General features: G+C 38.4%; 1 protein-coding gene across 1 annotated transcript in view; it reads left to right on the forward strand.

Moving 5' to 3' along the window:
• LOC143035117 (uncharacterized) overlaps positions 1-8,977 on the forward strand; it is a 76,939-nt gene extending 67,962 nt beyond the window's left edge. The window contains exon 4 of the mRNA XM_076201694.1: positions 364-8,977. Coding sequence (XP_076057809.1) covers positions 364-476 — 113 coding nt within the window. The 3' untranslated portion in view covers positions 477-8,977. The remainder of the gene's footprint in view (positions 1-363) is intronic.
• The last annotated feature ends 5,734 nt before the right edge of the window (positions 8,978-14,711 follow it).

A 14,711-nucleotide genomic window follows, 5' to 3' on the forward strand; every position in this document is an offset into this window, starting at 1 on the left:
GCAGGTGGGGAGGGCAATATCCTAGTGAAGGGATTACTTCGGAAGAGAAAAACCGCAGACCCGGTTATTATGTGCTTCTGTTTTGAGGGATAATTCCGTGTAGCTGTTGATGGTAATGGTGATGATGTTGATGGTGCTGATGGCACTTTTGATGATGGTTATGATGGTGGTGATGATGATGATGATGATGATGACGATGACGACGACGACGACGACTATGATGATGGTGACGATGATGACGACGACGACGATGACAATGACGATGACGACGACGATGTCGACGACGATGACGACAAAGACTGCAGCTGACGTTGTTACTAATGACACTACTAATGACATTTCTTTTTATTTCTTTTCAGGAAGCCGCATCCAGCACGCGCTTGGCGTCACCCCGAGTCCACCTTGGCCACTGCACCTCGCCGCCCTCCAACGAGGTCCCTCTTCGAGAACCACTTCAACCCCGTCCACAAACATGACCGCCCCGACGGAGCGAGGAAAAAAATACGGTGGAGTTCCACCCTCGCCCCTAAACTACTCTTAATCATCATTCCACTAACTTTCCCTCCTCCTTCTCCTCCTCCTCCGCCTCCTCCTCCTCCTCCTCCTCCTCCTTCTCCTTTCTCTCACCGTCTTTCTCCTCTTCAGTCTCTTCCTCTAACTTCTTTCTCTTCTTCTCTTCCTTGTTTTTTCTCGTACTCCTCTTGCTCCTAACCCTACTCTTCCTTCTTCCTCGCCTCCTTTTCAATCTCCTTTTCCTTCTCATCATCTTTCTCTTTTTCTTTCTCTTCCCTCTTCTCGTCCTTCTACTTTTTCTCCTTTTTCTCCTCTTCCTCCTCCTTCTCTTCCCCCTCCCTGGGAAGAAAAAAGATGAGAAGAACGATACCATCTGAACGAGAGGAGTACGGGAGAATATGAAGAAGATTCAGACACTATGATAAGGAGAAAGAAGTGGAGGACTCAAGCGATACAGAAAGAAAAGCGAAGGAGGAAGATGGAGGGAGGCAGGGAGGAAGAGGGGAGGGGGGGTTTTAGGGGAGGGCGTGGGAGACTGGCAGGACCCTCCCTATCAAGGGCTCTGGGCAGGACGATGACGAAGAGACAGAACGGCACAGACAATTCTGGTCAAGAATGTCGACCTCTGTAGGTGACGATCTCCGAGAGAAATCTGTTTTCAAACGCCCTTCCTTGCAGCTACAAATAAGACATTATATAAAGGAACAGAAATTATATTACATATGTAAGAGTGGCCATACTTATATACGCGCGCACTCTCATCTTCATTTGTTAGCATGATGTGCTGCATAATCATTTTTAGAATTTATGATCAATTTTATATCTGTAATGCTTTCTGTCGTGTCGACAGACATTGATAACACTGATATGAAAGGTGCTTTCTCTTGCTGGGTATGGTTTATATCCTATATTTTCTCTCGGTTTTCAGTGTTTATGCCTGTGCTCGTAGTACTTTATGTTCTCTTTTTTATATAATCTCGTGTGTTCTGCCGACTCATGACACGCGACGTGTGATGGTGTCATGTCGCCATCGGCTGTCGTGGTAACAGTCGGGGAACACGGAGAGCATCGCATGTTGTCCATGACCATTCTTCGTTGTGTTCATTCATTCTTTATTTTAGCTTGTTCTAAGGAATTATATGTAATGAATGACAGTTCTGAATGGAAAGCGCTTTTTTAACAATGTATTTTGATACTGCTCTAATGCTTATGCTGCTTGCGTAGCTAAAGAAGAATTAATGTTAATGTGCTCATGTGCGTATTTGTTTGTTTGTTTGTTTGTTTGTTTGTGTGTGTGTGTGTGTGTGTGTGTGTGTGTGTGTGTGTGTGTGTGTGCGTGTGTGCGTATGTGTGTGTGTGTGTGTGTGCGTGTATGTGTATGCATGTGCGTATATGTGTGTGTGTGTGTGTGCGTGTATGTATGTGCGGGTATGTGTGTGTGTGTATGTGTATATATGTGCATGTATGTGTGTGCGTGTATGTGTATGCATGTGCGTATATGTGTGTGTGTGTGTGTGCGCGTGTATGTATGTGCGTGTATGTGTGTGTGTGTATGTGTATGTATGTGCGTGTATGTGTGTATATGTATGTGCATGTATGTGTGTGTGCGTGCGTGTGTGTGTGCATGTGTCCACAGCGAGGAGGAGAGTGAAGGAGAGAAAAAAAAACATATATTACGTGGCTGCCATTGTGCCTTCTCCTTGACTTAAGTTCATCTTTTTTCTTTTTTGGCGGCTATAATGTCTTCTATAGCAAGTCTTTAGATAAAAGCTAACCCCCAAAATTTCAAATAGAATAAAGTATTAATAACATTACTTTACTACCATCTTATATACTCGTAAGTTTGTAGTTGTGGATAGATGACACAATTTCATTCGCTTCATAACTGGTTGTGTAATCGGGAAACTTTATACGATATATTCGCCAACCTTCTGGTTTTCCCGCTTCGTCTGTCTTTACGCTATTTCGTGGTCCCACGGTCCAGATTGACTCCTCCCCCTTGACTCCCATTACCACTTGTAATCCCCGTCGTTGTCATCCGATACTCTCTCTCTATCCCTTATTCCTGTTTCTTCCTTCCTCGCAACCCTTTCCATTCTTTACTTCCGCCCCTCTTTCCTCCCTCCAAACCATCGCCTCACTCGTACTGATTTCCGTCGGACACCAGTTGGTTTTGAAAACTTGTTTCAGTATCGAAAAATATCGTCACTATTTCAAACAAACAAAATATGACGACAAGAGATCAAACTAGAACCGGATAATCCAGGATTGAATATCTAATGGCATTCCCAATGCAGTACAATAGTGTTTATAAATTGACATTAACTTGCTTATTAAAAAGCACTGTTGGCATACAGGGTTCTACAAAGCAAAGAAACTGGCACAGTCTATTCCAAAGTTTGGCGACCTAAGCCGAAGGGGGACATATATGAAGGATCTGTGATGGAAAAAGTATTTGGCTTAATTTATGAAATGTATTTCAAGCAAAATCAGTGCCCCAGAGTTTGTCAAACACTGCTCGGGAGCCTTAGATTTGGTTGTGGTGAGTCTGTGTGAGAGACACTCTATAGTGGCACTATTTTTTTTTCTATGATGCTTTCGTAGTTGTAGTGTGCATGGTAGTTTGAAATTATATTTAGTTGTTTTGCATGGTACTTCATGTAGATTACATTTACATGGTTTAGTGTTTTATAAGGATTTTTGTGTTTTCACATTAAAGATAGAGTAGAAATGTTCCACTTTCAGGGCAGGTATTGATAAATATCTTGAAAGATAGGAATTACAAAACAAAGCTCTGGATGACTATTTTTAGATTTTGGGGACTTACAAGTTATTTGTAGTGGCTTAAAATAAACAAAACACAGGGACAGGTAACTTGAGCTGCAGAAGCTTGGATCGTTTTTGCTTTGTCAACAATTTGAAGCTTTTAGTCTTTGATAACACAAATTCAGTTGTTTTGTTGTTGTGTGCAGCAAACTGTGACTACAGTCATTAGAAAAATTCTTCCCTGGTATCCTCGTGAAGGATATAACCTCTGGTTTCCTCAATGATAGACAAAGTTTGTTTTACCTTTCTAATAAATGTGTTGGACTTTTATTTAACTTAGGATATTAGTGCTTTCGTATTGTACTACTCTATTTACAGTACTTGTTCCTTGCTGTATCCACCAATATGGCGGTTACATATGTTGATCAAATGCTCGTGGTTTCATTTCGTTCAGATACTCCATTGTCACTCCTAGGCTAGTTTGTTCAACCTATGCGAGACTGATACTCTCATTCTGGGTTGGTAGATTCTAGTTTCAGATTTCTGTTTTCTTGTGATTTCAGCAAGAGTCTGACTCATTCTTTTTATTTATGTTAATGATTGCCTTCTATTGGCTGACGCTTTTTATTTGTTTCTTGTTAGCCCTCAAGGATTTGATACAACGATAGTTCTAAAGAAATAACTTTACAATAAGTAAACAGACAAGCTTATGCAAGTTTCAAGTTCAGGTTAGGGAGGTTGGATGATGTGTCGTCATAGATCATTGGCGGAATTTCTTTGACCTGCTTGTAGTCTTGGATGTGGATAGATGGCTAGGTCCGAGATATCCAATGATAAGTAATATTACCCACACACGCAAACACACCCACACCAACACCCACACCAACACCCACATCTACACCCACATCTACCCAATATACCCCCCTACACACATTCACACATACAACACGATCGCGTATTCGTGTATATACGCGAAAACAGGGAAAGCAAACACGCATGCTCATACATTCAATCGCATTTTTTTTCAATCGTTCATATTTTTTTCTATGAACAAGTCAACCTATTGTAATATTGCATGTTTTTTTGTTTTTAATTTTGTTAAGTTTTAAACTTCGCATAACTTGAATAATAACTCAGAAAGGAGTCATTGTAAAGTATAAATTTATGCGTCACAGGTTCGTGGTTTTCGTTCGTTTTGTTGCTGGGCGAGCAGCGCGGGATCTTCAGGGGGTCCGCGCGTGGGCGCGTTTGCAAACTGCTTCACTCACTCCTATCTATTTTACATTCGCTCGATCATATTCATTATATCATACTACTCTTTAACGTATCTTTTCCGTAGCAGCTGTTTGCATTCTACGAGTGTAATGAAAGAGGTGTGAATTGCTAGCACAAAGAGGCGATTAGGTGAAGTGGTCCCAATGAGGCACTTGTGTTTACGATTTTCATTGATTTCTTTACTTATGTTATCTTTCTTCGTCACCTTGTTTGGCTGCAAGGGTTACTTTCACACAACAACCAGTTTTATCTCTGTCGAGTTTTTCGTCTCTCGCATGCTCTTATGGCGACCATTAAATGGTTAAAATTGTTTTAAACTATATGAATTTCTTTCCTTGTAATCATTTACTCTCCGACTCATACATCTTAATTGCTTTAATCGCTTGCGTTGGAATTAATGCTTTTGGACGCTACCAACGCGAGTTTCATCTTTTTGATGTTGGTTATACAGTTTTGCTCAAAGGCAGGTCCCAAATGTTTTGTTTTTCTTGTTTTTTGTTTTTACTATGTTATGAATCTTGTTTCCTTGTTTCAATGTTCTGTTTGGTTTCTGATTATGTTTAGATTTTAGATTCGTTCGAGAAATCTAAATGATCTGAATCGTTGGTACTATAAATTTAGGCTGAGGTTTAGAACTATCTATAGGCTAGTAGTCATTATGAATTAGTAGAAATATTTGACTTATAAGACCTGACTTTTCATGTTGAGTTGTCAAAGGATTACAAAGGATTACAAAGGCGGAGCATGCCGACAGGAGACCTTTTGGTCCATATCTAGGTCGGATGCGAAAAAAATCATAATAATAATGAAATAATAAATAAAAACTATAATAATGTAAATAACAAATAAAATACATAAATAAATGCATAGGTATAGTTAAATAATAAAAAAACAGGTAAATAGTAAATAATAATAAATTGACATATAACTAATGATAAATGAAAATCAGACAGACAAATGATAACAAAACAAAAACAGAAACAAAAATACATGATGTGTTGATGCTTTACACTCAAACCTTCATTCATCAGTAACGTCTTCAAACGATACATATTTTTAGGCATGCGCATTTTATGAACCCTGTCAAGTTTTTCAATTTTTTTTCTTCTAGGTCACATATCCATTTCAACATGAACCAATTCGGACAACAAATCCACAGGTCTTCCATTAGTTTAAGTTCTGTTTATGATTAATTCGATATTCTTTTGTTTTCTATTTTTAGTCTTGTATCCATAAGTTACCCGTTTTGCTCATTTTCTTTGCTCAGTTTCTTTGAAACCAAAAGACGCACATAGACTATCATTATTATTACTATTGTTATTATTACCATTATGTTTGCCTGCAAAACTTCCACTCTACTTAATTGTTTTATGTGTAGAGCCCTTCGCTCTCTTGGCGGGTCGCGTTCAGAGGGAAACAGGACGAGAGTAGTACATAACTCGGCATTGGTTTGAATGTTCAACATGCTGAGATGACTCACCACCTCCCACTGCGACTAATGCCGCTGGATGATTTGATTCATCTTAGGGCCGGCGGCCCTGGGAGTCTTGTTCGGAGTCTGGGTGGTTTGGCCTACCCCGAAGAAAAAAAATCAGTGACACACCTCACCGTGTTTAAGAGGCCGGCGGGTCTGAACCAGAAATGGCTGGCCAGGCTTAGTCTCCTCCCTTCATCGCGGTAACACTGGTGGCGTAATCGGAAGCGTGCCGGTCTCGCATTCACTCAGTTGTGGGCTCGAATCCCGCACTTCTCTCAGATTCCCAGTAATGACTGTTACTTAACCCAACAAACCAAGAAACGCATAAGAGGGTGAAGATGACGGCTTCGGCTGTAGCTACTCAGCGCCTCCTGGCGTAGGCTTCTTACCTAATGTATACTTACATAGATATTAATCTGGCTCTCTCGACCAAACTCTTCCACATCGTGTCTCTATTATATTTTATTCTTGCTAATGACAAACACTTTGATCGAACTGAGAAGGCGTCACCTTAGATTCTTCTCAGTTTTTTGCTTATTCTTTTGTCTATTTACTTTTTCATTTATTTGTTTATTTATTTAACCATCTGTTTATCTGTGTATCTATCAATTTACTTATTTATTTATTCATTAATTTACTTATTTATCCATTTATTTGTTTACTTATTCATTTATCTATTCATCTTTTACAAATTCACTTATTTGTTTATTTGTCCACTTCTTCATTTGCTTACCTAGTTATTCATTTATGTATTTATTCATTTATTAAATTAATTCTTTACTCATCTATTCATTTATCTATTTATTTACTTATTTATTTATTTATCTATTTGTTTGTGTGTTTATTTATCTATTCATTTATCTATTTGTTTTTGTTTATTTATTTCTATAACTATTTCTTTACTTTGTTGATCGACTCTTTCACAGGCAGAGATTTTTTTTAATCCCGAGGGGCTTCTAGAACTCTTTACCCCTCGTGCCCTTCACTTATGACGACCATGTCAACACTGATTAAAATCGCTAATCATCCACGCTCTCGCTAGTTTTCGGTGAAGCTATGTGACCTTTCAAGTACCCATGTGTACCACTGCTCTAAGCTAAATGAAACTGCCTGGCGTTAGATAGAACAAAATCTTTGAATATCACGATCGGGATATTGAGGGGCGCGCGGGAAGAGGCAAGAATGGCGCTGGACTTGTGATCGAAGTTTCTGATCAAAACTTGTCGGTCGCCGCCTCTCATTTCTCTCAGACTCGAACACGGTTTGGCATCATAGAGCGCATACCCCCAGGTACATATATTATAATATGCACTAGGCTGCTTATTACTCGGAGGGAGAAAAAAGTTTTTATTACAGTTATATAGCGACTTTTATTCAAGGGATACATTTTAATCTGCATCAAGACTCACCTGAGAGCAATATGTGCCTTATCCTACGGAAGTAAATCGGAGACACGTGACTGTGTGAAAGGCGCGCGTGCGCACACACACACACACACACACACACACACACACACACACACACACACACACACACACACACACACACACACACACACACACACACACACACACACACACACACACACACACACACACACACACACACACACACACACACACACACACACACACACACATGCACACACACACACACACACACACACACACACACACACACGCGCGCGCGCGCGCACACACACACACACACACGCGCGCGCGCGCGCGCACACACACACATGTACACACACGCACATACATGCACACACACACACACACACACACACACACACACACACACACACACACACACACACACACACACACACACACACACACACACACACACACACACACACACACACACACACACACACACACACACACACACACACACACGTGATCATAAGTACAATGCCATGGTATTGCGTGCTGTATTACGCAGCTCATAGTCTCCCACCTACCTGGTGTTGCCCTTTGAACTGGCCTTGGTTCGCCGCCTGCGCCGGGACGGTTCTGTTGGTCTCCCCGCTCTGTCTTCAGGAATTAGTCCGCCCTCACACCCGAGAGAGGAAGGGGGCAAGGAAAGGCACACCATAAAAAGATAGTATATGTTTCCAATTGTGACAAAATTTCAGTAATTCATAGGGTTTTGTTTTGTCATAACGATAACAGGCGTTTTGAAAAAAGACAAATATGTTCGAGAAATAATTCCTTCTGCAGATGTAACAATTTGGCGAAAGATAATCTCATTTTCAAATGCATTCCAACCACAGTTGAAGATAAAAAGAAAGAATTCCCACCCAAAAAAAAAAAAAAAAAAAAAAAAAAAAAAAAAAAAAAAAAAAGGGTGCAAAATTGTCTTTCTATTTTGTTTGTTCTTTGGTCTTGTCGATACGTACTCACTTTGACTTCTTCAACACAGCACCGTATTTTATAGATTTTGTTTTGTCTAGCTGAAGGTAACTCGAAAAGGCGCCAAAATTGGTATGCTTGAAGGGCTATCGTTGGTCTAATACGCCTTCGAGCAATTCAAGTAGTTAATCATTTCTTAAAGAAATAGATAAATAAATAAAAAATAAGAAGAAAAAAAAAAGGGATCACAATTTGCTTCTCGGTAGCTATGCTTGAAAGAGGTCGTTTGTTCCAGAATCTATGTATATTATTAATCCTATCTGCACAAAGGGAGGAGGCGGGGCTTAACATGTGATGTCATGTCACCTAGTCAGGAGTACATGACGTGAGAGTGAACATGCTGTATACTTAGCAACTCTTATGGGTGGATTTTACAGTAATCACGGCAAAAAAGGCACAACACACACACACATACACACACACACACACACACACACACACACACACACACACACACACACACACACACACACACACACACACACACACACACACACACACACACACACACACACACACACACGCAAACACACGCACACACACGCACGCACACACACACACACACACACACACACACACACACACACACACACACACACACACACACACACACACACACACACACACACACAGCACTTGTGCTTACTTTGAGTTAGTGTAGTCATTTTTAACTCAAATTTTTCATTGTAATGGTAAGTATCCAAGAGCGTGGTAGTCATTAGATCATTTTCCAGTCGGTTAGGTCGCAATGGTGCGTCATTTTGTTATTTTAAGATGATTTTTCTTTTTTGGTGGTTCAAGTCAAGTGTTTTCTCCGAAGCTTAACACTGGTAGTAAATTGACTTCTATGCGTATTCATTCGTTCGTCTTCTGTGTATTCGTATATGCGTGTGGTTCTATCCAACTCCGTTTCGAATATTCGTGCGTGCGTACGTGCGTGAGCCTTTCGTTCCCGCTCACTCTGACTCGCCAAGTCTAGAGACTTGGTGATATTATTATTATTATTATTATTATTTTTTTTTTTTGCATGTTCGCCTGCTCGCCGCTTCTGGTTTGTTCTGGGACTGGCTTGGCAGTGCTGATGCGATATGTACATGTCTGCTAGGTTGCAAGAGGCAGTCAGCACAATTAAGTAAATATACGAAGGTGAGGTGTAGGTATCCATTTAGCGGCTCAGGTAAAGCCGCTTAAACACTACGGTGTACAGAATATCACCTCACAAAACTTCCTGTATTTGAAATGACATCAGTTTCTACTATTGTATTTTCTTTTTTAACTGCAGTGATATTTCTGAAAAAAAATACAGGATTGCTCGTGAGAAATGTTAGTAAAATTGTCTGAACGGAATAGATTGAAAACAATTCTTTTAGACTGAAAATAATTGTTTTCGTCACTCCTGTTGAACATTAGATGGTCGGTGGAGATTAAAAGAAAAAAGAAAAGAAAAAGAAAACTAAAAGGCTGAAAGTAATTGATGACGTCATATCGTTTGAGAGATCCGTCAGACTACTCGCTATGTGAATCGGAGATTATTTTATTGTTTACATATGATTTCTTCTTATTTCCCAAATACGGTGTTTCGTTTTATTTTGTTGACACTATTTCCACATTTTCAGTTAGTTTTGACCCATAACAGAATCTTAAAAAAGAAAGAAAAAAAAATGTATACAATTTTGTCATGATTTCTTGATAAATTTCATATTTCTCTTACTTCGGAAGAAATGGTCATCGACAAATCTGTTTGACTTAATTTAGTGCTACATTACCGCTTGTTTTTTTGTTGAATAAAATCTATAAAGTATATTACTACATGAAATGTTATCGAAATTAACTCAAATCTAATATTACACACTGCATGTTGACAAATGCTATGTATATCTTTCTCATCCCCTTCAGTGATGGAATTGTCACCAACTGAACAGAATCATTTGGGGTTAGCTAGAATAGAATAATAAAACTCTATAGTCAAGCGGTTGATTGCGATAACCTAACCATTGTAGCGCGAAGTTTTGCCCTAAACTAAATCAGATCATCTAATTGTCAGAAGAAAACCTGTAAAAAAAGTCATTATGGCGTCAGAGGGAGTGTTGCATTCAAGTTTTACTGAAATAAAAAACCAAGAAATATGACCCGAAGAAGAAAGAACATCAAGATAAAATGACGAAAAAAAAAACTTAATACAATATATATATATATATTTTTGTTTTGTTTTGTCTATTATTATTTCCCATTTTCTTTGTTGGTTCTGCATCTTTGGTTCGTAGATTTGTCCCATAACAGTGCTTCGGCGAAAAAAAAAAAAAAAAAAATGATAAGGTTTCATGAATAAGGCAAATAGATACAATAACAAGACTGATGTGGTATAATTTTTATTCGTAATATATATGTATGATATTTACACATATTTACAGTTCATTTCTTCCTGTCTCAGGCACGCTGGCACAACAGAAGCAAACGCCTCTACATCTTTTAATACATGTGCATGTAAACGTGGTGACATGTGTACATACATGTTTTTACACAAATAGACACTATATATACATCACCTTAAACTCGGTGATTACGTACACTTTTTAAAATAATTTCAAATTACTTCAAGTAAGATATCAACACTGCATTTTATACAGACTGTTGCTTGCAGGTTTTAAGATCACTTTGGGTTGTACTACAATTATCTAAACTCACAAGCTAAGGCAGTTACAGAAATATTTTGAGTTGTATTACTCAAATAATAATGAAATTATACATACACCCTCACATACTCCAGAATATATGACAATCGTATATTATTTAAGATGTATATCACTATTGTTTTATGAAAATTTTGTTTACAATACTTACTATACTCTGAGCCCTGTAGTCAGATTTTGTCAGGGCCATATCTATGTTAAGATTTGTCACATTTTTTTAATGATAAGAACAGCTTTTTCAAAACTATACATACATTTATATTCACACCCATAACAAATTATATGACATTCGTATGTTATCTGAAAATATATCTTTGTGCATGATAAAAATATTATTTCCTATGCTGTCAGCCCTGCTTTCGGAAGTCGGCAGGGTTATACCTACCTACCCATGTCACAGCATTCGAATAAAGCGTAAATTTCTTCAGAAAAGTTGATTTCTTGACCTTCACCATGTAACGGAAGTGTAAACCGAAGGAGTGCATGAGGTACCGATGCCTGAAACAGTGCATGGCTGAAGAAAATTTTTGTACAGTTGATGATGAAGAAGAAGAAGAAGAAGAAGAAGAAGAAGAAGAAGAAGAAGAAGATGAAGAAAAAGAAGAAGAAGAAGAAGAAGAAGAAGAAGAAGAAGAAGAAGAAGAAGAAGAAGAAGAAGAAGAAGAAGAAGAAGAAGAAAAAGAAGAAGAAGAAGAAGAAAAAGAAGAAGAAGAAGAAGAAGAAGAAGGAGAAGAAGAAGAAGAAGAAGAAGAAGAAGAAGAAGAAGAAGAAGAAGAAGAAGAAAAACGACATTTTAGGGTCGTCTGATGTGATATACTTTATGTGGTGAAGCAGAATTGTACAAAATATGTAAAAATTCGGACATCCAAATATGACCCATGATAATATATAGGAAATATGCAAATACATAGTATATATACATAGTATATTTCTACGTTGAGTAACTCTCATAAATTTTTTTTTATCAACGTAATTACATCAACACAGCATTAACGAAATATATATTTACATAATCCTGGCATGTCGTGGGTCAGCTTCGTGCTGGATAAAATCACCTGGCTGCAGAGAGAATTACTACTAAAGTAAATGAAGCAATGAAGATATGTGTTTGTGTGTGTGTGTGTGTGTGTGTGTGTGTGTGTGTTTTATGCTCTGCTACGTTTGCGTGTCTGACCCTGAGAAGACTCTTTTATTTTTACCAACCATTTCTTAAAAGGTACTGGCACAAAGAAACGTTGATGTCAGAAAATTTATATTTTCTTCAAAGGATACAAGGATGGGTGGATGCTTAGGAAAAACGCATCTCTCAATAAATATTTATTGTAAAATATCAGTTAAACTTATAAAACATATTTCACAAAGAGAAAACACAATATTCACATATAAGTATCGATCAATTGATAACTATCCATGGGACAAAATAGACATTTTTTTCCCGTCGATCTTTTCATATTGTATACATAAAACGAATACAGACAAATCGACTACCGATTGCGCACGCACGCACGCACACACACACACACACACACACACACACACACACACACACACACACACACACACACACACACACACACACACACACACACACACACACACACACACACACACACACACACACACACACACACGATTCGGTGGCGCGGTTGGTAGAGTCCCCGACTGTCACTACGGCGGTCCGGGCTCGAATCCTGCCCAGGGGTGAAATAATTTCAGTATCGCTGCTCTTCGAGTCGTTACTCTAACTCTCGTGGGCGGGGAGTTGGGTGTGTGTGTGCGTTTAATGTCACAGCATTACCTGATCCAAAGACCATGGTGAATCACACACACACAGACACACACACACGCAGGGTAAAATGGGAAAGAAAGAATGACCTTAAGGAAGGATTCTTAACTCTAGAAAGCGTAGAGGCTTTTTCCATCTGATATTAGAAAAAAAAAAAAAAATCCACAGCCGGACAGTGTGGCGGGGGCGAGGATAAACCCTTTGTCCACGAGGTGATAAGATGGGGAGGGCGTTGTATTCTTTGACTCGGACAACCTCCTTGTAATAGGGAAAAGGCCTCTTGGTATGTATGTATGTATGTATGTATGTATGTATGTATGTATGTATGTATGTATGTATGTACGTATGTATGTATGTATGTATGTATGTACGTATGTATGTATGCATGTATGTATGTATGTATGTATGTATGCATGTATGTACGTATGTATGTATGTATCAATCGATGTATGCATGTATGTATGAATGTATGTATGTATGTATGTATGTATGTATGCATGCATGTATGTATGTATGTATGTATGTATGTATGTATGTATGTATGTATGTATGTATGTATGTATGTATGTATGGATGGATGGATGGATGGATGGATGGATGGATGGATGGATGGATGTGTGTACTAACAGACTTCTCATAGGGTTAATCATTGCTAAATTGGATTTGATTAAGTAAGTCATCGGGTAACCGAGATCACGAAGAAAGATAGAGTGGCGTTGAGAGAGAGGCAGAGTTGGATATCATAATGAAAGAAAATAACATTTTGGAAAGGAAAAAGTGCAAATAGCATGATGACGAAGTCAAGCGACACCTGTGCAGACTCTTCTGAACGACAAAGTTCAGTTTCGAGTTTCTAAAGGGATCTTGTCTTGCGAGGACCGAGAGAAGCATGGGCGGCAGCAAACGATGAAGCTTAATGATCCTGTCGGATCATTATGAAATTTGGAGACCTCACTCAGAGATGACATGATGAGATAATGGTTGAGAAGATAGAAAAAACGAGTGTGGCGTCCGGAGTCCAATATCTCTTGTCTGGAGACCAAATATTCTCGCAAATTATCTCCTAAGGATAGAAAATATTATCATTATTATTCTTACATCAACAGGGCTCAAAGGAAGAGAGACAAAACTGTTGTATAAAAAAGGAAGAATAAGAAAAGAAAGAGAAAATGTTGAAGTAGAGTTTTAGATATTTTTGTTCTTGTGGTTAAAGCACAATCAGGTTCGTTAGATTATTCCTTCATGAGACAAAGAAGACAGAGAGATACTATCTGAGAGAAGACAACTACTCATCAGGTCCTTCTTACAAAGGTGGAAGGATTTACGAGGGCCTATCTGATTAAGATAAGGAATTACGTAGAGTAAGGTTGGTCCAGGCAAAAGAATTAAGTAACTAAAGGAGTGACAAAAAAGAAAAAAAAAGGAAAAGAGCAAAAAAATTGAATATAGATATGAAAATAGGAATAGACCTGAGATAAATAAGATAAAAAAAAAAACAGATATGACAAAAATATGAAAATGAAAAACAAAAATAAAAATTAAATTACAATACAAATGAAAAGAAATTTTGAAGTATAAGAAGAAGATTCATTTATCTTTATTCAAGATTATCGAGGACACAATAAGATGGAACCAGACAGGGTATTGTGTTGGTACTCGAAGAGTGCGCTATAAAGCTGGGTACACCGTCAGTGGACAGTTGTAAAAGATTAAGAGGCGTCAACTAACGAAATACAAAACAAATAAAGTATTTAAGAGAGACACAAACAAGCAGACGGACAGAAAGAGCG

This window comes from Oratosquilla oratoria, chromosome 18, assembly GCF_046742065.1.
Source record: "Oratosquilla oratoria isolate Oo_2021 chromosome 18, ASM4674206v1, whole genome shotgun sequence".
NCBI classification, from domain to species: Eukaryota; Metazoa; Arthropoda; class Malacostraca; order Stomatopoda; family Squillidae; genus Oratosquilla; species Oratosquilla oratoria.